Genomic DNA, 27,694 nt, shown 5'->3' with positions numbered 1-27,694 from the left:
ATGATATGTACCTCCACAGCTCCCTACAGTACTAAGCTGATGAGTCATTAATGTCTGCAAGCCATGTGACGAGCGGTTCTAGGCGCTACAGTCTGGAACCGTGCGACCGCTACGGGCGCAGGTTCGAATCCTGCCTCGGAGATGGTTGTGTGTGATGTCCTTACGTTACTTAGGTTTAGGTAGTTCTATGTTCTAGGGGATTGATGACCTCAGAAGTTAAGTCCCATAGTGCTCAGAGCATTTGAACCATTTTGTATTCCCTTCCTTTCATCTGCTTCATTTGCTGTATTCTTATACGAGGGTTGGAACTTCAATAGTGGCAATTATTTATTTACAGCTCGTACAAAATAGATACGTGATTCAAAGTTTTACTGAGCTTCAAGGTAGTCACTAGTATTGTGTTTAGCCCGTTGCCAGCGATGTAGAAGTCGTAGGATACTCTTAGCAGTGCCAGTTGTGTTGACAGTTCGAGCGGCGCGGTCTATTGCCCGACGAATTTGTAGCAATTCTGAAGCGAATGCCGTGAAATGTTTCCTTCAGTTTAGAAATCGAGTTGAACTCACGAGGGCTTAAGTCAGGGGAGTGCAGTAGGTGGTATAGCACTTAGTAGCCCCATCATTCAGTCAGCTTGCACTGTACATGCTTGAGCATTATCCTTCAGAATGATGGTCAGGTCCTGCAGAAAGTGTCATCACTTCTGTCTCTAAGCTGGTCGTAGGTTGTGTTCCAAAAATGTACTGCATAGAGTCAGAAGTGATGTCACTTTCTGTAGGATCTGACCATCGTTTGCAGGACAGTGCTCAAGCACGTACAGTGCAAGCTGTTACTGATTTGTTTGACTGATGGGACTGCTAAGTGCTATACCACCTACTGCACTCCCCTGACTTAAGCCCTCGTGAGTTCAACTCGATTTCTAAACTGAAGGAAACACTTCACGGCATTTGCTTCAGAACTGCTACAAATTCGTCGGCAAAAGACCACGCCGCTCGGACTGTCAACACAACTGGCACTGCTAAGAGTACCCTACGACTTCCACATCGCTGGCAACGGGCTATACACAATGCTGGTGACTGCTTTGATGGTCAGTAAAACTTTGAAACACGTATCTATTTTGTACGAGCTGCAAATAAATAGTTGCCACTATTAAAGTTCCAACCCTCGTATATTCTCCTTCCATCAATTAAATTCATTACCTCCTGTGATATCCAAAGATTTCTGAGTTGTGCCATGACCTGTCAGTAACTCGTAGCCCGCCTCTGACGTGAGACAAAGATTCAGGTGCACGGAGCAAATCAGAGAGAGGGCGGGCGTGGAGTAGCAAAGAGGATTCTGGCAGTACGGGGCGGTGCGTGGCGGAGCGAGCTCAATGGCGGTTGCACACTGAAGCGGTGCGGAGTTAGCCCGTAGCCTTCTGGCTTGCAAGGCACGTTGGTCCCATAGAAGACGTCATTATCACACAAAACGAGGGACGTGGTGAGTGTGACCCTGGCTGGGATGCCTGGTCGAAACATAGCCGAGCAGTCCTAAAGACGTGGTCTATTTGGAATAGCATCTGCTTTTGGAGGTATGGTCGTCCGGAATTTCGTCCGCTGACCAGTCTGCCACCGCCACCCTGATCAGTTGCGTTCTGCGCCAGTCTGCTACCGCCACCCTGATCAGTTGCCTTCTGCGCCAGTCTGCCACCGCCACCCTGATCAGTTGCCTTCTGCGCCAGTCTGCCACCGCCACCCTGATCAGTTGCCTTCTGCGCCAGTCTGCTACCGCCACCCTGATCAGTTGCCTTCTGCGCCAGTCTGCTACCGCCACCCTGATCAGTTGCCTTCTGCGCCAGTCTGCCACCGCCACCCTGATCAGTTGCCTTCTGCGCCAGTCTGCTACCGCCACCCTGATCAGTTGCCTTCTGCGCCAGTCTGCCACCGCCACCCTGATCAGTTGCCTTTTGCGCCAGTCTGCTACCGCCACCCTGATCAGTTGCCTTCTGCGCCAGTCTGCTACCGCCACCCTGATCAGTTGCCTTCTGCGCCAGTCTGCTACCGCCACCCTGATCAGTTGCGTTCTGCGCCAGTCTGCTACCGCCACCCTGATCAGTTGCCTTCTGCCCCAGTCTGCCACCGCCACCCTGATCAGTTGCCTTCTGCGCCAGTCTGCCACCGCCATCCTGATCAGTTGCCTTCTGCGCCAGTCTGCTACCGCCACCCTGATCAGTTGCCTTCTGCGCCAGTCTGCTACCGCCACCCTGATCAGTTGCCTTCTGCGCCAGTCTGCCACCGCCACCCTGATCAGTTGCCTTCTGCGCCAGTCTGCTACCGCCACCCTGATCAGTTGCCTTCTGCGCCAGTCTGCTACCGCCACCCTGATCAGTTGCCTTCTGCGCCAGTCTGCTACCGCCACCCTGATCAGTTGCCTTCTGCGCCAGTCTGCTACCGCCACCCTGATCAGTTGCCTTCTGCGCCAGTTTGCTACCGCCACCCTGATCAGTTGCCTTCTGCGCCAGTCTGCTACCGCCACCCTGATCAGTTGCCTTCTGCGCCAGTCTGCTACCGCCACCCTGATCAGTTGCCTTCTGCGCCAGTCTGCTACCGCCACCCTGATCAGTTGCCTTCTGCGCCAGTCTGCCACCGCCACCCTGATCAGTTGCCTTCTGCGCCAGTCTGCTACCGCCACCCTGATCAGTTGCCTTCTGCGCCAGTCTGCTACCGCCACCCTGATCAGTTGCCTTCTGCGCCAGTCTGCCACCGCCACCCTGATCAGTTGCCTTCTGCGCCAGTCTGCTACCGCCACCCTGATCAGTTGCCTTCTGCGCCGACTAAGAATCCGCTGAGGACGTACTTAGTATGGAATCATTCGAACCACATTTCCGTTTCTGTGCTGCATTTACGTGGAGGTTGACGCAGGCTAATTCGACAAATAGTTCGTGGCCCCGTACTAATGATTCCCGCCAGAATCATAAAGATTTCTAGTTGTACTGACGGCAGCCGAAATTTTACTAACTTCCGTAGAGTGGAACTGCTCAGCCTCGAATTGTTAGTGCTCTCTGATTTGCGACACTTCTGTCCATTCTGAGATATTCTGTTAATGATAGATTTTGATGACCGTGCCTGCCTGGTCGTTAACCTGTTGATCCCGATTGTATTGAAGCTGCTGATTATTTTCTGTTTAAGACGTTAGTGCTGTGGATATTGATTATCCTGTAGCATTTTTGTACCTTAAACTGTGAAATCTACTTGCTTAGTGCCGCTCTGTTGTGTAACTATCTTCTTTTTGGCTGGAAGAATAAAGTTCAAATTAACGAGTAAAATAGTAACACATTTACCCAGGGATGTGTTTGTTCAAATTTAAAAGCAGTGTGAGCGAGCCTACTTAAAATTTTCTGGCGCTGCTACTTTTTGTACATGGTCTCCTCCCGTTCAAATTCAGTTGTTGGTCTAAACTAACCTATTTTGGAGCTCCTCATGAGTTGTTTACTATTCAGGGAGAAGAAGATGCAGCTCTTAACACAAATTATTCATTGCGTTTTTAGCTCGCTCATCTATAGGTTTTGTTTCATCGACCTATCCTAACTTGCATCCACACCCTACATTGAGATTGGCTGCTTGAATTGGTATTTAATAGTTACGTGTATTCGATCGTTGTGTGTATTCCTAAGAGGGAGCCTAAAGGTCAGTATGGCGGGTCGATTGGCCAATCGGCGACGGACGTGATACTGTATTTTCGCCTTAGCGGCTAACGTGATTTCTACTAATTCATATGGTTTCCTGTTATTCTGTAACTGTTCTTGTTCTAAAAATTTTACTTTAGCTCTAGCTACTCTTGGAGCATTTGATCTCTCCCAGTTGGTGCTCTAATAAGTAAAATTATTTCCTGTCCCTTTAAAGTCTAAAAACTGCTTGGTAATTCTTGTTCCATTACATTCAGTTTGGGCATTGGTTTGTCATTATAAATTCAGAATAACTGTTATTTCACATCTCTAATGAAGACTAAAGTTCCTTGTTCTGTATTATTCAGAATATTGTTCTCGCTACTAAATCCTATGGTAACTGTTTTAAATGTTCTCTAAAAATAGATGTCACTCTTGTTCTACGTTTTTAGTTAATTATAATATGTATTTTACGAATGGTGTTTAATCAATCCTTCCAACCCCTGAACAATTAATAAATCACAGGGAGCGTACCAATTTCTACAAGACCTCGTATTTTTACTTGTTTGATACGCCATAGGATTCAGTATTCCATCTCTCTAAGCTACCCATTTGTATTCTACTGGAACTTATTTCTTTCGCATGTTTCAGTCTATCATTGTCTAGTGTTTCCTTTGAAACTCTCAACAACCTCTGGTTGCAAGCCCCTCCATCTCCCAGTACCTACTGCAACCGACATCCTTCTGAATCTGCTTAGTGTATTCATCTCTTGGTCTCCCTCTACGATTTTTACCCTCCACGCTGCCCTCCAGTACAAATTGATGATCCCTTGATGCCTCATAATATCTCCTACCAACCGATCCTTCCTTCTAGTCAAGTTGTGCCACTAATTCCTCTTTTAACCAATTCTATTCAATACATCCTCATTAGTTATGTGATCTAACCGTCTAATCTTCAGCATTCTTCTGTAGCACCACATTTAGAAAGCTTCTATTCTCTTCTTGTCCAAACTATTTATCGTCCAGGTTTCACTTCCATAAATGGCTACACTCCATACGAATACTTTCAGAAACGACTTCCTGTCACTTAAATCTATACTCGATGTTAACAAATTTCTCTTCTTCAGAAACGCTTTCCTTGCCATTGACAGTCTACATTTTATATCCTCTCTACTTCGACCATCATCAGTTATTTTACTCTCCAAATAGTAAAACTCCTGTACTACTTTAAGTGTCTCATTTCCTAATCTAGTTCCGTTAGCATCACCCGACTTAATTCGACTACATTCCATTATCCTCGTTTCGCTTTTGTTGATGTTCATCTTATATCCTCCTCTCAAGACACTGTCCATTCCGTTCAACTGCTCTTCCAGATCGTTTGCTGTCTCTGACAGAATTACAATGTCATCAGAGAACCTCAAAGTTTTGATTTCTTCTCCGTGGATTTTAATACCTACTCTGAATTTTTCTTTTGTTTCCTTTACTGTTTGCTCAATATACAGATTGAATAACATCAGGGATAGGCTACAACCCTGTCTCACTCCCTTCCCAACCACTGCTTCCCTTTCACGCCCCTCAACTCATTTAACCGCCATCTGGTTTCTGTACAAATTGTAAATAGCCTTTCGCTCGCTGTATTTTACCACTGCCACCTTCAGAATTTGAAGTAGAGTATTCCAGTCAACATTGTCAAATCTTTCTCCAAGTCTACGAATGCTAGAAACGTAGGTTTGCATTTGCGTAATCTATCTTCTAAGATAAGTCGTAGGATCAGTATTGCCTCACGTGTTCCAACATTTCTGCGGAATCCAAACTGACCAGTTTTTCCATTCGTCTGTAAAGAATTCGCGTTAGCATTTTGCGGACGTGACTTATTAAACTGATAGTTCAGTAATTTTCACATCTGTCAACACCTGCTTCCTGTGGGATTGTAATTATTATATTCTTCTTGAAGTTTGAGGGTATTTAATATACGTCTTACAATTATATAATTAATCTGAAACCCTCAAGTGTCTGCATGTCGCTTCCATAGGTCCAACATTTTTCATGATAATTAAGCCAAGCAGTGGTTAAATAATGCTCTGTGCAAATTCTCCCAGGCGGCTTCCTCTTTGATTACCTTTCCTCAGTCAATGTTCTCTACTATTCTTCCTTCTCTTCCTTTTCCTTCTAGCGAATTCCATTTCCCCATCACAATTTAATTTTCCCCTCGTTTAACTGTCTGAGTAATTTCTTTAATGTCGTCATGCATTCTTTCAGTAACTTTATCATTTGCAGAGCTACACCGTGTGACACGTTAAAGGATCACTCTTTTGAAACACCGTAATTGTCTCCCATTGCAACGCGAAAGTTTGAAATTTGGCTCACAGGTGCCTACAACCTTTATCTGTAATGGTGCAAAAATGTGGTGCCCTGAGACGTCACTCTCGGGCTCATACAGGAGGTAACGACTCAGGCGGAAAAAAAGGCTTGTGTTCAGAAGTTCAAGTGAGGTGTAAGCAGCGGCGGTTCGTTCTAAAGGGCCAAAGGGGCCCGGCCCCACCAAAAATCTTGTCATATATTGTTTTCATTGTTCTATCAAACAGTTCGTGTATGACATGATTGTGGCGTGGTATGACTAACAGAGCCCCCAACGTCATCAGGTCCAGTTAACACTGTTGCAGGGCCCCGGTTGACGCGCCACCGCAGTCTTTTCCCCGCACACCAGCCTTGCCATTAGTCCAGAGGCAGAAGGCCCTCACTCTCCACACACCGCCGGCTCATAAACTGCAATCGTAGTGACATGACCAGTGAGCACAATACTAAACTGGAGGGATACTAAAAGGCTCCTTCGACTAGAAAACCGTGACGCTCTTTGTGGAGTCGCTATATTGTAACAGGGCAGTAGTACTTCAGGTCGTTTTGCTTGTGACTTTGAAGTGATGCTCTTTCCTTTTTAACAAATATGGTCGAGAGTTATGTTGTACACGGATGCAGTTCCACCCGTAAGTTACAGATGCTTTAATGTTTGGTAAAGCAAACAGAGTTCGATGAATTCAAAAACCGTAAAAAAGATATCTAAATTTTTTTAGTTTTCCTCGCCCACGTCTAGAACTTTTAAGGCAATGGGTGAATGCAGTACGAAGGGAATACTGGATTTCATCAAAAGACAGAGTCATTTGTAGATCTCATTTTACAAAAGACAGCTACATGTTTCGACTAGGAGCTGATAGACAACTGCTGAAGGATGACGCTATACCAAGTTTATTCAGTTTTCCAGGCTATTTGCATGTGAAAATCAATCGGAGAAGGCAACCTGATGTAAAGCAACGTATTTAACCAGCAACAAGGATACATATTGCTGTTAATGTGTCTTCCTGAATTTTTAGTAGCTCGTATTGTTGCTGACAGATTCTATTAATTTTGTTTCAGGAAACGAATGAGATCCAAATGACAAATACGTTGTGTAAACCCGATGGCAATCAGGAGAAATGTGATGCAAGTGTTCAGACTGATGTCTCTCACAGAATTTTGGCCCTTAAGAAAACAAGTGAGACGATTGCAGATGACACTAAAGCGGCCTGAAAAATCGATGGAAACAATGGCAGAACTGATTATAGCGCTGAAAAAAAGAAACTGTCTAAATGACAACCTGGAAAGTGGCTCTCCTTTAGACTTTATTGTTACCCAATTGAAAAACAGTGCTGCAAAGAAGCTATCCAGGCGATACAGTGAACTAACCAAACAATTTGCTCTCACTGCATTTCTGTTCCCCTAGGCAGTATAGATTTGTACGCCCTATGTTTCTTTTCCCCATCCCAGTATTCTTCGTGGCTTCGTGTCACCAGTAAATTGTGGACATGACTATCTACAAGAGTTTTTCAACTCTCTAAAACATAATATCAGTGACAAAAGATATCTTAAAGAGTGTGCACTTATTTTTTATAGTATGTCAATTAGAAAGCAGCTTGTGTGGAACAACAACCAAAAAGCGTATGCAGGCTATGTTGATGTGGGCAACATTGTGAATACAGATGCAGAATAACTGGCTACTGAAGCTTTAGTTTTTCAGATAGCATCATTAAGTGACCAATTGTGTATTTTCTTGTGATTAATCTGTCGTCAGATGTAATGACTGAAATTATGGTAGCTTTCTGAAACTGTTTTCTGTAAGTGTTTATGTGAGATCGGTAACATGTGATGGTGTTGCTGTCAACATTCATACAATGAAGAATCTTGGGTGCTCACTGAATCTGGAAAATTTTACCCCATACTTCAAGCTTCCTGCCGAAGACAGTATTGTTCATACAATTCTTGATCCATGTCATATGCTGAAATTAATTCGTAATACTGTAGCTGAAAAGAAAATTATTAACTGTGAAGCTGGAGATGTGAAGTGGGACTTTATTTTGAAGTTACATTATCTGCAAGAGTGCGAATCTGTAAAATTTGGCAATTCACTCTCTAGTTCACATGTGAATTTCTGTAATAGGAAAAAGAAAGAATGTCTCTTTAGCAGACAAGACAATGAGCTCCAGTGTTGTCGAAGCCATTGAATTTCTAGACAGTTAGTTGCACCCAACGCCTCTGCCACTGTAGAATTCAGCAGAATTATTAACAAACTTTTTGATGTGTACAGCTCCAGCATTGTTCATAGTAAGGGCTTTAAACAGTCATTGAGAACTGAAAATGTAAATTATTGGACAGAAAATCTTTTTCGTGGAGAAAACTTCCTTCAAACATTAAGGATTGATTGTGTATGTGCATTAGTACATCGACTAAAAACATTTGTGTTGGGATTTTTTATGTTTATAAAAAGTGGTTGAAGACTCTCCGAGGAGTTTCTGTTTTGAGATACTGAACCTCTGAAGTATTTTTCAACGTGCAGACTTTCACAAGGTCATCTAGAACACTTGTTCTCTTGCATCATATCTATGTTTGGATGGAACAACAATCCCACTTCATTACAGCTCCAGTCTGCTCTGAGAACAATGTTGCTCTCCCAAATCATCCAACCAACCAACTGAAAGTGCCAAGAGTAATGTAGATGACATTGAAAAAGATAGCTCTTTCAATGTTCATGAATTCATGTTCCAAAGAAACACAGTGATAAGTTCACTGACAGCAGTGAAGATACTAGTTACTATGAGACTCTTGAGTCAACACTGCTCTGTGTATACCAGTCGGCTTATTACTGTTCCCTATATGTGCCCAATATGACACTTACTGCAAGACTCGTGTAGCAAATCTAGCTGCCTTTACTATGAAGGTTGGCAGAAGTGGTTTGCTTCACCCATCAGTATTTAAAATAGTACAGCATATAGAATAATGCTTTCTTTCTGCTCTGGTGAGACCTACTTTAAACTCAATCCCTTTTTATGGCAGACTTATTAATTCAGTTTGTTGTTTCCCTGGTGAACAAGCCAATGTATATAGCAAAGCGTATACGCTAGTCTCTGCCAATGACTGTGAAGACATGCATGAGTCACAGTTAATACAACGTGTTGCTACTGTGCGCCTTCAGATTAGTTAAATACAAACACAAAAGAAACAACAGCTGCTGCACAGAGTAACTATTCTGACATGAGGCAGAAGGTGGGGAAGCTAATCACATTTGCGAATGTATGACATGTGAATATATATTGAATGAAGCAAAACAATAAATAAAAATTAAAATTTGATGTTCATGTGCTAATAGGCTCACCACCTCCTTCCTTTCTCAAAATTCGTGCCTATTAATTGGTTCAGATGGTTCTGAGCACTGTGGGACTTAACATCTGAGGTCATCAGTCCCCTAGAACTTAGAACTACTTCAACCTAACTAACCTAAGGACATCACACACATCCATACCAGAGGCAGGATTCGAACCTGCGACCATAGCGGTCGCGCGGTTCCTGACTGTAGCGCCTAGAACCGCTCGGCCACTCCGGCCGGCCGTGCCTATTAATTGTTAACATAACAACCCGTTAAGTGATTCGTGTTAACATTAAACGATTTTTCCTCTGTTAGAAGCTGAAATTAGCAACAAAGCAACGATTTAGCTGTTTTGTTGCCTAATGATGTGTACAGAACTTTTCTCTTTACGTACAGTATAGAAAGAAATGCATTATGCGTCAGATGTGTTATGTGAAAGTTCGCCACATATCTGATGAAGTAACTGTAATAAGAAATTTGAAATTTTTCATGTCAATGTTTTGGTTATTTTGCATCGTTATATAGTTTCGTCATTCAGGAAATAAAATGCGAAAAGTTAAAGCAAAAAATCTATTGCACAGAGTTAAGTCTTTTGAGAAGCATAATTTGTCGGCAGCCTTAGCGGCAGTACACTCATCACACAGCAGAATGATTGTGAAATTGATCTTACAGGGAAGGGCTAGTATGTACATGGCAATAGCTAACAATGAACTATAAACTAAACACACACAGCGTCATATAGTGTACATAAGTGGTAACTGTATTTTTTCTACGTCGCTGAACAATTTCACACCTTGCCCCGGTTTCATATGACGACTGTGACGTCACACATCACAGCTTTGCGTCGTGTAGAAGTCTCGATAGTTTAATATGGAGCTCAATGGATGTGACCAATCTGTGCCCTTTCTCCACCTCGGTTCTCGCGCTACTACAGCTTACGAGCTTGGGGACCCCTCTTTCCCCGCACCACAGCGAACCCTGCTGTCTCTGTCGTTCATCAACGGTGAATGTGGAAAACTGCGAACGACGTCACGTCTCAGTAGTTTCCAATTTTATGGAGCTGTGTGGTTGAAACTTGAGTGTTCGTACAGAGATTTTAAAATGAACAAAGCAGAGTGTTTGCTTAAAACGCCCTTCCGTTTATTAAGTGTGAAAGAGAAGCTAGAGATCAAACGGTTAGAGCACTTTCTGAATACATGGTGCTGTAAAAAGTGTTGGTTAACTATGAATGAAGAGAAACAAAATTATTTTGTTTCCATTGTGTGTTATTCGATGGTGAAGGATTCTGGGCAACAGTCGCCTGTAAGTGAACGAATTAAGAACCATGAAAAACGTGGACTACATTTGGAAAATGCTTGTAAATACAAAATGTTTGGCATAATTAACACTGCTGCTTGGATTGAGTCATCGTATAAAATGTCAATTCAGAAACATAATGAATTAGTTACTAAGAATAGAAACATATTAAACAGAATAGTAGAGTGCTTAATGTGTTCTGGAGCTAATGCGATAACGCTAAGGGCTCATAATGAGAAACGGCAGTCATCAAACCGTGACAATTTCTTAGATTCGGTATCTCTTCTAGGAAATCTTGACAGCGTGCTAGATGACCATTTAAGCAGTTCTACTTGTGCTTATGTAAATGTACGTCACAAATGATACAAAACGAACTTTTGGGCTGTATTTATCATGTTTTGATTAAAAACATTAAGGCAGCCACTTTTGTTTCTGTGCAGCAGATGAAACAACAATATTATGGGCAGAAGTCAATTTGTCATTGTACTGCGGTATATGAAGTGAAAGAAACCTGTTGACAGATTCCTTTCCTTTCAAAATGTTAATGATAGGACAGCATGTGGGCTCAGTGAGTTCCAAAAAGAAGTGTCGAACCTTTACCATATTCAAGAAAAATTCATTTCTCAGGCATACAATGGCGCCCCAGTAATGAGTGGCAGTCATGGTGGTGTACATCTTCTGATGCAGAGTACTTTCCCACATGCCAAGTATGTTCATTGTTAAGCGCACCAAATGAAGTTGGTCATTCAGGATGCTTGTAGTAAAAACATAAAATCGGTTAAGTTGTTCTTCGTAAATATTTATCGATTTACAACGATTTTCTCTTCATTACCTAAACGAAATGATTTGCTATGTCCACCCTGTAACAAAAGAATTCCTTCAGTCTCTTCAACTAGAGGGAATTCCCAGCAGCATGTAATAAGTAATGTTCACGAAAATGAATTACACTTATTGCACTTATTGGAATGGTTTGATAAGACGCAGGATGAAGATTCTTGAGATGATTTTACAACAAGAGAAGCATTTGATTTAAGACATTTACTTCAAAACCCGGACTTTTTGTTCTACATCTACATCACATTCGCAAGCCACCTAATGGTAAGTGCCGGAGGGTACTTTTATGCCACTAACTGAGCCCTTCAATCCTGTTCCCTCGCCAATAGCGTGTGGCAACCCTCGGTATTGGCTTTAATTTCTCGAATTTTCTTCTCGTGATCATCACGTGAGACGTATGTGAGGGGAATAAATATGTTATCCTACTCTTCTCGGAAAGTGCTTTGTTGAAATTTCAATACTAAATCTCACTGTGATGCACTACACCTCTCTTGTAACGTCTGCCAAAGGAGTTTGTCGAGCATCTCCGTAACGCTCTCGCCCCGGTTAAAAGATCCCGTGACGAAACGCGCCGCTCTTCATTGGATCTTCTCTACCACTTTTATCAGTACTACCTGGTAGGATCCCAAATAGACGAACAATACTGAAGAATCGGTCGAATAAGCACCTTATAAGCCACTTCCTTCGTGGCTGAGTTACAATTCCTTAAGATTCTTCCTATAAATCTGAGATTGGCATCCGCTTTTCCCACTATTTGTTTTATGTGGTCATTCCACCTTCGATCGCTCTGGATAGTTACTCCTACACACTTTACGGTAAATACTGTTTAAAGCGATTTGTCGTCAATAGTGTAGTTGTACAATAATGAATTTCTTCTCCTATGTATGCGCAACATGTTGCATTTATTTATGTTCAGAATTAACTACCAGAGCCTGTACCGTTAATCAATTCTCTGTAGGTCATTCTGCAAATCGTTACTATCTTCTGGCACTGCTACTTTATATCGACAACAACATCATTCGCCAAGACCGTTAAAGAGCATCCGAGGCTTTCTACTAGATCATTTATATATATTGCAAACAGTAACGACCCTATCAAACTTCCTTGGGGAACACCGAAAGTTACCTTTACATTTCTCGATTTCGTTCCGTTAAGAGCGACGTGTTGAGTTTTGTCTGCAATGAAGTCCTGAATCCAGTCGAAAATCTGCTCGGATTCTCAAAAAGTTCGTATTTCTTTCACTAAACGGCTGTGTGGGACGGTGTCAACTGCCTTCCTGAAGTCAGGAAACATATCTATATGAGCGCCGTTGTCTACGGTGCTGTGAATCTCATGGAGGAACAGAGCGAGCTGAGTTGCGCAGAATCTCTGTTTGCAGAATCCATGTTGATTTTTTATAGAGGAGATTTTCAACGCCCAAAAACGTCATAAATCCAGAGCACATAACATATTCCATAATTCTACAACAGTTTGACGTCAACGGTATAGGCCTATAATTGTGTGCATCTGTCCTACGGCCCTTCTTACATACGGGAATGACCTGCGTTTTCTTCCAGTCGCTAGGTACCGTTCGTTTCTGAAGCGATTTGCGATAAATTAGTGCTAGAAGAGGAGCAAGTTCTTTCGCATAATCTTTGTAGAATCTTATAGGTATCTCATCTGGTCCTCACACCTTTCCACTACTAAGCGATTGTAGTTGTTTTTTGTTCCGCGATCGGTTATCTCAACACATCCCATTTCGAAGTTCGTACGACGATTGAAAGCAGGGACCGCGTTACGATCTTCCGCGGTGAAACAATTTTGGAACACTGAATTCTGTATTTCGGCCTAGTCTCTGTTACCTTCCGTTTCGGTGACAATATGGTCACTACGAGTAAACGAAGAGGTGATTTTGACCCATTTACTGATTTTTACATATGTCCCTTAGGGTTTTTACTCATATAGGCTGACAAAGCTTTAATTTAAAAGTCATTGAAAGCTGCTCTCATTGCTCTTCTTACGCTTCGCTCCGTTCAGCTTTTCTTTGTCAGCTAGGTTTTTACTTCTCTAGAATCTGAGATGACGTTCTCTTTGTTTACATAGCAGTTTTCTAGCACGGCTATTAAACCATGGTGGGTCTTTCTCATCCCTAAAGGCCTTAATCGGGACATACTTGTCTGGGGCATATTGTTACTACTAATTTTTTTTTTCTGCGAGATTATGAAACATGTTTATATTTTGTATAACACAGTGCAGATGCAGAGTGTAACTGGCATTTCTGTATCCAATGTATTATGTCATTTCGAGTCAGCTGTTTCTGGAATACGAGACAATATTGAAAGGTATTCAGTTTCTGATGATGTATGGTTTGCTCCTTCAAGAAAACTTGGCAAATACACTGAAGAGCCAAAGACACTGGTACACCTGCATAATATCGTGTAGCCCCGCCACCGAGCACGCAGAAGTATCGCAACACGACGTGGCCTAGACTCAACTAATGTCTGAAGTAGTGCTGTAGGGAACTGACAGTATGAATCCTGCAGGACTGTCCTTTAATCCGTAAGAATTCGGGGGGGGGGGGGGGGGGGGAGGGGGGGAGGAGATCTCTTCTGAGCAGCACGCTGCAATATTCCCAGATATGCTCAATAATTCAATAATGTTCATGTCTGTGGCGTTTGGCAGCCATAGGAAGTTTTTAAATTCAGAACAGTGTTCCTGGAGCCACTCTGTAGTAATTCTGGACGTCTAAGGCGTCGCATTGACTCTGGAATTGCCCAAGTCCATCGGAATGGACATGAGTGGATGCAGGTGATCAGAATCGACATGAAAAAGCCTTGGGTGTGGCATAAAGGGCGTCAATGAAACAACCTCTTCCTTTAGGACAGTGATTCTCACACATTTCGCAGTCGGAAACGACATTTTTCAGTGTGATGACGTTCTTGAAACCTTTGACACTGCTGACACTCCCCGGACGATTCAGTACTTTTCTAAGGACGTTGTAGTGATGCAACACCATTGAACGTGATCACACTATTTTGGAGTACAGTACAACAGCAAGTTTTGATCTGATATACAGAATGGAGCCACAAGGGATCGTTCAAAACAGTTTCGCCGAAATTTAAAAGTGATCCGAAGCATCAAAGAATGCTTATGCGTTTTCAGCCCTCCTCCTTCATGACCCCCAGAGTGTGGTCATGGAGAGGTGCGACATTGACACAAGCGTGTATTAAGCGGCAAGGAGGTCCCCTTAGACCATCCAATTCGGCAATACCTTCGGTTCCACCGCTCGCTTTGGTTGAGTACCTTAGAAATGTACTTGTACAGGCAGAACCAGTGACAGGAGTCTAAAGGGCTGCAGGCAGTCTACGCTGGTGCTCTTGCGTGTGCTGGTAGGCCATCCGGAATCGGAGGGGTATCGAAGAGGCTGCCTGTCTGCAAGCGCATAGGACTTAAGTCACATGTTGTCTCTGATCAGGAACATTTTTAAAGTGTCCAGCGAAGGCGGATGGTTGCCATCGAGGGTGTTACCGAACTGGGGATCATATTACTTTGTGTTATTGACCTTTGGGTGCATAACACATTTCCTGACAAAGCCTGGAGTCATCCACGCATGCATTAATAGTTAACCTTATTCCAGTTTCAAGTGAGAGAAACCGTTGCTGAGTTTGCTTCTAATTCATCGAGTTATCATTGTTCTCAGAAGCCCGTTCATTTATGTTCTAATAGCAATATGTTACGCTAACGGCAGTTACTGACCAACAAGCACCGTGCTGCGTCGTCGACTAATTTCATGAATAGTTACGTGCACGTTTCCGCAATCAGATTGAATCATTAATTACTTTTACCCTATGAACCGACGTAATAGTTTCAGTCTCATGATCCTTAACTTAGCAAACTCTTCAGACAATTAATGCGCGACCCGGCTGCAGGCGACCGCCTCTTGTTGTTGTTGTGGACTTCAGTCCAGAGATGGTTTGATACAGCTATCCTTGCTACTCTCTCCTGTGCAAACCTCTTCATCCCTATCCCTGGGTAACTACTGCAAACTGCATCTTTCTGAATCTGCTTAGTTTATTCATCTCTTGATCTCGCTCTACGATTTTTACCCTCCACACTTCTTTCCAATAGAAAACTGGAGATCCCTTGATACCTCCGAATGTGTCCAAACAACCGATCACTTCTTCTACTCAGTTTGTGCCACAAATTCCTGTTCTCCTCAATTCTATTCAGTACCTCCTCATTATTAACGTGATCTACCCATCTAATCATCAACATTCTTCTATGGCACCACATTTCGAAAGCTTCTGTTCACCTCTTATCTAAACAACTTGTCGCCCACGTTTCACTTCCATACATAGCACACTCCATACAAATACTTTCAGAAAAGACTTCCTGACACTTAAATCTATACCCGATGTTAACAAATTTCTCTTCTTCAGAAACGTCTTCCTTGCCACTTTATATCCTCTCTGCTTCAACTATCGTCAGTATTTTGCTCCTCAAATAGCAAAACTAATCTACTACTTTAAGTGTCTCATTTCCTAATCTAATTCCCTCAGCATCACCTGATTTAATTCCACTACATTCCATTATCCTCGTTTTGCTTTCGTTGATTTTACCGTAAATTCTCCTTTCAAGGCACTGTCCATTCCGTTCAATTGCTCTTCCAGGTCCTTTGCTGTCTCTGACTGAATTACAATGTCATCGGCGAACCTCAAAGTTTTTATTTCTCCTCCATGGATTTTAAATCCTACTCCAAATTTTGTATGGTCTCCTTTACTGTTTGTCAATATACAGTTTGAATAACATCGAGGATAGGCTACAACCCTCTCTCACTCCCTTCTCAACCACTGCTTCCCTTTCGTGCCCCTCGACTCTTATAGCTGCCATCTGGTTTATCTACAAAATGGTAAATAGCGTTCGCTCCCTGTATTTTACCGTTGCCACCTTCAGAAATTGAAGGAGAGCCTTCCAATCGACACTGTCAAAAGCTTTCTCCAAGTGTACAAATGCTAGAAACGTAGGTTTGCCTTTCCATAATCTATCTTCTAAGATAAGTCGTAGGGTCAATATTGTCTCGCGTGTTCCAACATTTCTACAGAATCCAAACTGGTCATCCCCGAGGTCGGCTTCTACCAGTTTTTCCATTTGTCTGTAAAGAATTCGTGTTAGTAATCTGCAGACGTGACTTATTAAACTGATAGTTTGGTAATTTTCACACCTGTTCACACCTGCTTTCTTTGGAATTGGAATTACTATATTCTTCTTGAAGCGTGAGGGTATTTCGCCAGTCTCATACATCTTGGTCACTTGATGGTAGATTTTTGTCATGGTTGGCTCTCCCAAAGCTATCGGTAGTTCTAATGGAATGTTGTCTGCTCCCAGGACCTTGTTTCGAATTAGGTCTTTCAGTGCTCTGTCAAATCATATCTCCTATTTCATCTTCTTCTAAGTTCTCTTCCATTTCCACAATATTGTCCTCCAGTACATCGGCCTTGTATAGATCCTCTATATACTCCTTCCACGTTTCTCCTTTTCCTTCTTTGCTTAACACTGGTTTTTGCATCTAAGCTCTTGATATTCATACAGGTGGTTCTCTTTTCTCCAAAGGTCTCTTTAATTTTCCGGTTTGCAGATCTTACCCCTAGTAATATATGCCTCTACACCCTTACATTTGTCCTCTAGCCATCCCTGCTTAGCCATTTTGCACTTCCTGTTGATCTCATTTTTGTGACGTTTGTACTCCTTTTCGCCTGATTCATTTACTGTATTTTTAATTTTCTCCTTTCATCAATGAAATTCAATATCTCTTCTGTTACCAAGGGTTTCTACTAGCCCTCGTCTTTTTCACCTTTTTGATCCTCTGTCATCTCTCAAAGATACCCATTCTTCTTCTGCTGTATTTCTTTTTCCTGTTCTTGTCAATCGTTCTCTAATGCTCTCTCTGAAACTGTCTAAAAGCTCTGGATCTTTCAGTTTATCCATATCCCATCTCTTAAATTCCTATCTCTTTGCAGTTTTTTCTGTTTTAATCGATAGTTCATAACCGATAAATTGTGGTCAGAGTCCACATCTGCCCCTGGAAATGTCTTACAATTTAAAACCTGATTCCTGTTTCTCTGTCTTACCATTACATAATCTATCTGAAACCTTCCATTGTGTCTAGGTCTCTTCCATGTATACAACCTTCTTTATGATTCTTAAATCAAGTGTCAGCTATGAGTAAGTTATGCTCAGTGCAAAATTCTACCTGGCGGCTGGCTTCCTCTTTCATTCCTTATGCCCAGTCGATATTCACCTACTACTCTCTAGGCTCTCAGAGACCAGTGTGGCCTGAGCTCCCAGTTGGTGCACATCGACAGTGCAGAAAGATATGTATATAGCTTCTCCTCTGTGTTTACTTAGTAGATTCTTACTTAAATTGCGTGTGAGTTGCGTATAGGAGGTGTAATTTCGAGTTTTAGTTACTGTAATCGTAAATTCAGGCAGATTGTAGAGCAGTCATTAGGCATTTGTACAGGTTAGTTCATACATTCTTTTGCGTGTTTCCCTTGCATTATCTAGGCATGGACTCGTATTTCAGTAACTGTTGTTCAACATCGATTACAATGGACATGGACTGATTGCTGTTTTCGGATGAGGGCTGAGTTGGCATCCCTTTGCTCACAGCTGCAGGCGATGCTGACTTCGGTCGTGCAGCTTGAGGCTGTTGCCACTGGGCACCACGGGGGGAGCCGGACTTGGGTATCACGGGGATGTCAACCTCGTCCCATCTGTCCCCAGATCGGTCTGTCGCTGTGGTTGCTCCGGTTGCTGCCCGCAGTGGGGCTGAGCCCTCACCTGTGGTTGATTGGGAGGTCGTTCCAAGGCGTGGCAGGCAGCGAAAGACGTCCCCGGAGGTTGATCAGAAAGCCTCCCCGATGCGTCTGACAAACAGGTTTCGGTCACTGTCTCTGGCTGAGCCAGATGCAACTGCCTGGCCTGTTTCAGTGGATGATTCTCAGCCTTCAAGGTCCGGGCAATTGCAGAGGGTGGGCTTATAAGTAGTTGGGAGCTCCAATGTTAGGCATGTAATGGGGCCCCTTAGGGATATGGCGACTAAGGAGGGGAAGAAATCCAGTGTGCACTCCATGTGCATTCCGGGTGGAGTCATTCCTGATGTGGAAAGGGTCCTTCCGGATGCCATGAAGAGCATAGGGTGCAGCCAGCTGCAGGTGGTGGCACATGTCGGCACTAATAATGTGTGTCGCTTTGGATCTGAGGAAATTCTCTCTGGATTCCAGCGGCTATCTGATTTGGTGAAGGCTGCCGGTCTTGCTTACGAAATGAAGGCAGAGCTCACCATCTGCAGCATCGTTGACAGAACGGACTGCGGACCTTTGGTGCAGAGCCGGGTGGAGGGTCTGAATCAGAGGCTCAGACGGTTTTGCGCCGTGTTGGCTGCAGATTCCTTGACTTGCGCCATGGGGTGGTGGGGTTTCGGGTTCAGCTGAATAGGTCAGGAGTTCACAATACTCAGCTGGCGGCTACACGGGTGGCGGAGGCTGAGTGGCGTGGACTGGGTTGTTTTTTAGGTTAGAAGGCCTCGGGAAAGTACAGGATGGGCTGCAATCTCAAAGGATGCGTGGCAAATACAGGACGTGCTTGGATCATGGAACAGTCGGAATTGTAGTTGTAAATTGTTGTAATTGTGCTGGGAAAGTCCCTGAGCTTCAAGCGCTAATAGAAAGCACAGAAGCTGAAATCGTTATAGGTACAGAAAGCTGGCTAAAGCCTGAAATAATTTCTGCAGAAATTTTTACGAAGTCTCAGACGGTGTTCAGGAATGATAGATTAGGCAGAATTGGTGATGGAGTCTTTGTGTCTTGTCAGTATTGGTTCATCTTGTAGTGAAGTCGAAATAGATACTCCGTGCGAATTGGTATGGGTGGAAGTTATGCTTAACACCCGAACTAAGTTAATAATTGGCTCCTTCTACCGACCCCCATACTCCGATAATATAGTTGCTGAACAGTTCAGAGAAAATTTGAGTCTCGTAACAAATAAATACCCCACTCATACGGTTATAGTTGGTGGGGACTTCAACCTTCCCTCGATATGTTGGCCAAAATACTTGTTCAAAACCGGTGGTAGGCAGAAAACATCTTCCGAGATTGTCCTAAATGCTTTCTCCGAAAATTATTTCGAGCAGTTAGTCCACGAACCCACGCGAAATGTAAATGGTTGCGAAAACACACTTGACCTCTTAGCCACAAGCAATCCAGAGCTAATAGAGAGCATCGTGGCTGATACAGGGATTAGTGATCACAAGGTCGTTGTAGCTAGGCTCAATACCGTTTCTTCCAAATCCACCAGAAACAAACGCAAAATAATTTTATTTAAAAAAGCGGATAAAGTGTCACTAGAAGCCTTCCTAAGAGACAATCTCCATTCCTTCCGAACTGACTATGCAAATGTAGACGAGATGTGGCTCAAATTCAAAGGTATAATAGCAACAGCAATTGAGAGATTCATACCTCATAAATTGGTAAGAGATGGAACTGATCCCCCATGGTACACAAAACAGGTCCTAACGCTGTTGCAGAGGCAACGGAAAAAGCATGCAAAGTTCAGAAGAACGCGAAATATCGAAGATTGGCTATAATTTACAGACGCGCGAAATTTGGCACGGACTTCAGTGCGAGATGCCTTTAATACGTTCCACAACGAAACATTGTCTCGAAATTTGGTAGAAAATCCGAAGAAATTCTGGTCGTATGTAAAGTACACAAGCGGCAAGACACAGTCCATACCTTCGCTGCGCAGTGCCGATGGTACTGTTAGCGACGACTGTGCCGCTAAAGCGGAGTTATTGAACGCAGTTTTCCGAAATTCCTTAACCGGGGAATGGGAATGGAATATTCCAGAATTTGAAACACGAACAGCTGCTAGCATGAGTTTCTTAGAAGTAGATACCCTCTGTCAAGCACTTAAATGTGAATTGCAGAGTAATCGTGTAGATGTAAATGTACGTTTCCTTTTCTACCTTTTGCTACCATCGAATGCCAGTCTCCAATGGCTATTAAATTTAAGTCTCCCTTAACTATATGAATATTTTCTTTAATCGCTTCATACATTTCTTCATTCTCTTCACCATCTGCAGAGCTAGTTGCCATATAAACTTGTACTACTGTGATAGGCGTGGACTTCGTGTCTATCTTGACTACAATAACGCGTTCACTAAAGTGTTCGTAGTAGCTTATCCACTCTCCAATTTTTGTATTCATTCATAAACCTACTTCTGCATTACCCTTACATGATTTTGTGTTTATAACCCTGTATACACCTGACCAGAAGTCTTGCTCCTCCTGCCACGGAACTTCACGGATTCCCACTATATCTAACTTTTACGTATCCATTTCCCTTCGTAAGTTTTCTAACCTACCTGCCCTATTAAGCGATCTGACATTCCACGCTCCGATCCATAGAACACCAGTTTTCTTTCTCCTGATAATGATGTACAGTACTTGTAGTTTAGAATGAAGGTTGTGGGGAAAACAGACGATAAACTATATACAGCATTGCGTGTAAATTGTTAGTGAGTGGTATGCAGTGCACAAAGAACAAGGACAACCAACATATTTATTTACTATAAAAGTTATAAAAGAAGGCGCGTTACGAAAAAGGACACCTACTAAGCACATATGCCAATCTAACATACTCATCAGCAAAAAAACGTTAGTGAGATTTGCGAAACTGACGAGTGGGTTTAAGATATAATCAATGTTTGGTTTGATATTGCTACATTCAATCGAGACAATTATTTTCAAATGTTCATGAGTCAATCTCGTTCGATTTGCTGACTTAACATACCTCATACATGTCTTGCCAGCGGGAAATTTCTTCAGTTTCGGAAACTCAGCTTCAGATAAGCAGCGGCAAAATTCAACAAGTTTTCTTGCTTTGTGGTTCTCTTTCAACAAGTCATTTTCTTGCAAATCAGTGAGCTCGCTCCAACTGTAGTTCAACTGGCACATCATCAACGTTACAATCAAAAGGGATCTGGAACAGCACAGCGTTACTCTAAATTCTGTCAAGTTCTGGAACTCTCTCCAAAAATGTTTCTTAGAGTTCCGAATATTTATTTTCGGAAAATCAAAGTTGATATCTTCTAAGATTGTAACACAAAACATTTTAAGCTGTTTTTTGTGTATTTGTTTGCAACATTCTCCGTTAAAATATTTGTAATGTTACATGAGTTTATTGTGTGTGTGTGTATGTGTGTGTGTGTGTGTGTGTGTGTGTGTGTGTGTGTGTGTGTTTGTGTGTGTGTGCAGTGTAATGGTGTAATGTTTGTGTTCTATGATGATGATGGTGATGTGAGAAAGAAGAGGGTGGAACCTTGTGCCAGCAAATGCCAACTCACTTAATGAGATCCTGCAAAGAAGTTTGGTATTTAAACCAGTGCACTGTCGCAAAGTCTGGTGATCAGGATCTTTTCGCCACCAACTCTCCTCCCCTTGCTGGCCAAATACTAGCAGTGAAAATATTTGAAGGAGTGAAACGGAGAAAAATTTCGTCGTTCCAGTTATGCTTCAAACAATGACAGATTTCTCAAAAATCCCTTGATGTTTCTGTAGAAGTTCAGCTTGGCTCATATGGGATGTGATGTCGACAAAAAACGACAACTTTTTTTAACAACCATGTAGGGTCTGACAGCTGTGAATCACTTCTACCTTTTTCAGTGAGATAAATTTCTATTTATTTTCCTAGTTTGTAAAAGCTACATAGGACGTTACCACAGCTGATGCACCTCGGTGCTGTGTGATGAGGCAAGTTGCAGAATTCAAAATCAATTGCTTCAAGAAAAGCGTGGCACTGACAGTGATTAAATGTTTATCTCCAAGCGAATGGTCACAGTAAACAAGAAATATCAAACTTTTTCCCACAAAGTATTTTCTGGTATATGATGCAGTAAATAAACAGAGCATCCCGAATTTGCAAATCTTCCAACTGAATCCTGATCTGACCCACCAGAACCTTCCTCACTTCAGCCTTTTTTATCCCTCCACGAAGTGCAACACCTAGGCGCTGATTTCATCGAGGGTTATACTTCGCAAAAGTTTTTGAATTCCATGAAAGTGTCTTTTCCAGTTGTTGTTCTATGCATGCTGCAAAGGGATACCAACTCTTCCTTTATCTGAAGGTCTAAATTGACACCACGATTGCACACGAGAATTGTGAGGTACTAGAGGGATCGATAGACTCATCCAGAGCCAGAGAGTAACACAAGAAGCTTCTAGTTTTCTCGCCTATCTGTAGCGCTATGTTCCTACAATTTCTTTTGTTCTCCGCATAACTGAACTTAACGAAACCCTGAAACCTCCAAACAGATCGGCTGCCTTAGGACAAGTCATTTGCTGTTCAGTAATACACTCTCTGATGAAGTAGCCATTGGTAAAGTGTTTCACCCCTTCTCTCATGTTGTAACTTTCCAGAACATTTTGAATATGTTGAGAGATGTTTTGTTTCACAGTGACGCCGAAGATAACATGTTTTCAAAACGGAAAGACTTTCGCTGCGTATTACGCAAGTAGTTTTCTGGTTCCATGTTTCCACAAAAGAGTACTTTACTCGCCATTCTACTTTGAGAACGTGACACTCGGCATCAACTTTTCTTAGCACCATGATGAAGGGTGAGGCACAGGGGATCTAAAAATGAACAAATCTTGGGATGGAAAGAAATAAACAAATCTTACTATAAACAAGAAATTATAGATAAAATATTTTTACACTGAGGTGACAAAAATTATGGGATAGATCCCAATATCGTAACGGACCTCCTTTTGCCCGGTACAGTACAGCAACTCGCAGTGGCATGGACTTAAAAGTCGTTGGAAGTACCCCGCGGAAATTATAGACCGCCCATAATTGTGAAAGCGTTGCCGGTGCAGATTTTGTTTGAGAACTGACCTCTCGATTACATCCCATAAATGTTTGATGGGATTGATGTGGGCGATCAGGGTAGCCAAATCATTCGCTCGAATTGTTCAGGATGTGCCTTAAAACAATCTCGAACATTTGTGGCCAGGTGACATAACACATCCAAAAATATTCCAACGTTGTATGGGAACATGAAGTCCATGAATGGCTGCAAATAGTCTCCAAGTAGCCGAACTTAACCATTTCAAGTCAAGGATCGCTTCAGTTGGACCAGAGGACCCAATCCATTCCATGTAAACACAGTCCACACCATTATGGAGCCACCACCGTCTTGCACGGTTCCTTGTTGAGAACATGGGTCCGTGGCTTGGCGCTGCGGGCAATTTCGTGCTGTTAGCAAACGCATTCGCATCTTTCGTCTGCCGCCGTAGCTCACCAACGCCAGATTTCGCCGCACTGTCTTAACGGACACATTCGTCGTACTTCCCACATTGATTTCTGTCGTTATTTCACGCTATGTTGCTTGTTGTTTGCACTGTCACCTCTAGACAAACGCCACTACTCTCGGTTCTTATGTGAAGCTCATCGGCCACTGCGTAGGCCGTCCATAGTGAGAGGTAACGCCTGAATTTTGGCAATCTCGGTCCACTCTTGTCACTGTGGATCTCGGAATTTTGAATTCCCTAACGATTTCTGAAACGGAATGTCCCATGTGTCTAGCTCCAACTACCAATCCACGTTCAAAGTCTGTTAATTCCCGCTGTGCAGTCGTAATCACGTCGGAAAAACCTTTTTACATGAATCACCCTACTGCAAATGACAGCTCCACTGCACTGCACTGCACTGCAAATCTCTGGTTACATCTACCAGGAATGAGACAGGCTAAGCAGCGAAGCTGCTGTTCCTGTGTGGACCTCAAGAACTATTGTTTGGCCTCACGGTTAGGATTGGCCTATGTGAGCGGCTGCGTGGGGGAGGACGCTGCCTCAAAAGCGTCATAGGGGCCATGGAAGAAACTACTCCCGCAGCAGATCAGGCCAACGCGTGGTCGTCCTGCGGTGGACTTGGTGTCCCAGTCCGCGTATAAGACGACTGCCAGAGTGTTCTGCAGAGGCATAGAACACCCTGGCGGACTGCCTGAAGCGATCCCGCAACAACGGGACGCCAGCTTCCTCATGAAGGAGCCTCGTGGAGTAACGAGGCGGCTTGTGGAGAGCGAGTCGCAGCGCCCTATTCTGGACACGCTGGAGCATCGCAACGTGCGACGGAGCGGCATTCCCCCACACTATGGCGGCGTACTCGAGTACCGGCCGGACGAGGGCCAAGTACACGGTCAGGCCGTGCCGAGGGGGAGGGTGGATGCGGGGTTCAGCAGCGGGTAGAGCGCTCGGAGACGCCCAGTCACCCGCCCCCTGATGTCTCGGATGTGCGGCAGCCAGGTGAGATGCCTGTCCAGCGTCACACCGAGGTATTTGCCGGTTGGTGACCACGGGATGGGGCCTCCCGAGATCGAGACAGGCGGCAGGGCAGGAGGCAGCCGTCTCCGAGTGAAGACGACTGCCTGGCTCTTGGCGGCGTTAAATTTGAGTTGCCCCCAGGACGTCGCACACTAGTTGGAGTCGGCGGCACATCGCGACCACGTTCATGCTGCGGGTGAACAGGGCAGTGTCGTCGGCATAAAGAGCCAACTCCACGCGCGCCACCCGCGGTGCCTCAGCGGCGTACAAGGTGTACAGCAGGGGGCCGAGAACCGACACCTGTGGCACCCCCGCAAGAATCGTCCGGTCGGTGGAGGTGCCGCCGGCGGCCCTGACGTGGAAGGTGCGGCCCGCGAGGTAGGACCGCAGCAGAAGGGCGTGTGACGTCGGGACCCCATGTACAAGGAGCTTGTACACGAGGCCCTCGTGCCACACGCAGTCGAACGCCTTGGAGACGTCGAGGTAATCCCGCGACTCCAGCGCCCGCATCGCCTGTTCCACCAGCCGTAATAGCTGTTGCGTGGTCGAGTGGTCCCGCTGGAATCCGAACTGCTCCGCTGGAAGGAGCCCTTCGGCAGTGACGTGGCGCAACAGCCGCTCCACGTACAGTCTCTCAAAGATCTTGGAGAGAGACGGGAGCAGGCTGATCGGCCGGTAGTGCTCCGCCCGACGCGGACCCTTGCCGGCCTTGGGGATAGCCACCACTTCCGCGTGTTTCCACGCGGAAGGGAAGATCCCGGAGCGGAGAATGCAGTTGAAAGTGTCCGCCAGTGATTGATGGAGTGCCGGTGGCAATAACCACAGGAGGCGGTACGTGACACCATCGGAGCCACCCGCCTTCCTGGGGTTGAGGCGGCGGAGCTGAAGTCTAACCTCATCGGCGGTGATGGATGCGATCACATCGTCAGCGGCCCTGGCGGCGAGGAAAACCGGCAGGCGTTCTTCCACGACACGGACGTGGAGGGCATCGAAGACGTCCGCGATCGGGCGGAAGTTGTCGGCGAACACGTCGGCGAGGGCGTTGGCCTTGGCGTCCGAGGCACAGACGACCTCGCCGCCGACGTGGAGCGGAGGAACAGGCTGATGGCGGCGGGGGAAGCGCTTGGCGGTCCGCCAGGCACTCCCATCAGTCGTGGTCAGGGTGGCCACACGGCCAGCCCAGTCACGGTTCCGATGTTGGTCGATAGCGGCCCGGATTTCGCGCCGTGCGCGATTGAGGCGGCACTTGGTCGCAGGCTGGCGAGTGACCTGCCACTCACGGAAGAGACAGTTTTTGGCCGTTATAGGCTCCAAGATGTGCAGTGGAAGCTGCCGGGACATCTCGCGAGGCTGCCGCGGCTGACGGGGAGACACAGCGGCAACAGCGCTGAGAGTGTGCCGCGTAAACAAGGCCAGCGCAGCATCGGCCCCCTCCAGGGCAGGATCTGGGGCACCGTCGAAGCGACCGAGCAGTTCGCCCCGATATCGGGCCTCATCAATGCTGCAGAAGGTGCGGCGGTCAGGCGGCAGGGAGGCGCCGACGACGTCCATGTCGTAGACCACCGGAAGGTGGTCGGAGGACAGGGCACAGCGGACGGTAGCTGACGTAAAGGGCCAGACGCCTTCCAGGACTGCGACGTCGACACGTCGGACTGGCCCCTGTTGGGGAAGAAGGTGTGGTCAAATGGACCCAGGACGACAGCGCCGTGACGGTGAGTGATGCGAAGAAGGCGCCGCCCGCTGACGTTGGTGACGCGAGAGTTCCATTGCGAGCTCTTAGCGTTCAAGTCACCCGCAATGAACAGTTTCCCACGCAGCGTAAGCAGGTCATCAAGGTCGGCCTCCAGGAGGTGGCCCCTCGGTGGCCTGCAGACGGCGACGAAGGTAATGATGCCCGCCGTGGTGGTGACAGCCACCCCAGTGGCCTCACCGCAGCAAGAGGCAGCATCAGGACTTCATGGTGCTTCAGCGAAATCTTCACATAGATGGCGGTGCCTCCGCCATGGGTGGGCCGGTCGGTACGGTAGCAGCGATAGTTCGCCACCCCGACGGCCACACCAGGTTTCAGAAGCGTCTCGCAGACGAGGGAACCAAGCCGCGTGCGTTAAAACCACACACTGTGAGCCCATAGACATGCTCATTATCCATGGCGGTCAGCAGAACCAACGCCAGCCTGGAGGGCGGACGTGACGGCGGTGACGAGCACCGGCAGCTGCTCGAGCAGCTGGCTCAACGAACGCAGGAGCGTACGGAGGTCAGCTGCATCGGGAGCCGTGGGGGCCCCTGGGGCGGCCTCCAATGCAAGAACAGCAAGCGGCGATGGGACCGCAGGAGGCGGTGGTTGCGGGGGCACAGCCCGAGGGGCAGACCGCCGTCGCGCCAGCGGGGCATCAGTGGCCGGACGTTCCGCCGCGGGGGCGTCACGCCGCGGCCGTCGGCGGCAGTTGGTGCGGGAGGCGTGGGTGCAGGGGCAGCAGCCGCTGCGGACAAGGCAGGCCGCTGCGGCGCAGCTCCATCGGAGGCAGCAGGCTGCTGAGGGGAGGGGGCGGGCGCCCCCTCCCTTCGGGCATCAGCGTAGCTGGTGCCATGCTGCACCTTGCGGGAAGGGGCAGCCCGGCCATGGTGCTGATGTCGGCCATCCCCGGTAGCTCGCGACGTGCGCGCCGCTGCAGTTGCAGCAAGTCGGTTCATCCTCTCGTGGGAGCGTGCATCCCTTGCTCTGATGCTGGGCCCCGCACTTGACGCAGCGGGGCGGCATCGAACAGTAGCGAGACACATGGTCGAGCCGTTGGCAAGAGAAGCACTGGGCCCGCAGTGGCTCCACTTCGACGTCGACCCGCCCAACCCGCCGCTCCTGAAAGATCTTGCGATTTTCCAGGTTGTCGACAAGAACGAC

General features: G+C 45.5%; 1 protein-coding gene across 1 annotated transcript; it reads right to left on the bottom strand.

Moving 5' to 3' along the window:
• Nucleotides 1-1,396: 1,396 nt before the first annotated feature.
• Nucleotides 1,397-26,946, bottom strand: LOC126279162 (uncharacterized). The gene is made up of 2 exons (XM_049979657.1): nt 26,917-26,946; nt 1,397-2,806 (listed from the first exon to the last, which is right to left on the bottom strand). The coding sequence occupies exons 1-2, from the start codon at nt 26,944-26,946 to the stop codon at nt 1,397-1,399; spliced, it is 1,440 nt and encodes a 479-aa protein (XP_049835614.1).
• Nucleotides 26,947-27,694: the final 748 nt, after the last annotated feature.

This window comes from Schistocerca gregaria, chromosome 1, assembly GCF_023897955.1.
Source record: "Schistocerca gregaria isolate iqSchGreg1 chromosome 1, iqSchGreg1.2, whole genome shotgun sequence".
NCBI classification, from domain to species: domain Eukaryota; kingdom Metazoa; phylum Arthropoda; class Insecta; order Orthoptera; family Acrididae; genus Schistocerca; species Schistocerca gregaria.
The sequence above is the reverse complement of the archived record's forward strand: the minus strand, read 5'-3'. Positions and strand labels throughout refer to the sequence as shown.

Coding starts and splice junctions, on each gene's coding strand:
- LOC126279162 (XM_049979657.1), bottom strand. CDS start 26,946: ATGGATAATGAGCATGTCTATGGGCTCACA. Junction 2,807..26,916: donor AGCATGTCTATGGGCTCACA/GTGTGTGGTTTT, acceptor GCGGATTCTTAG/TCGGCGCAGAAGGCAACTGA.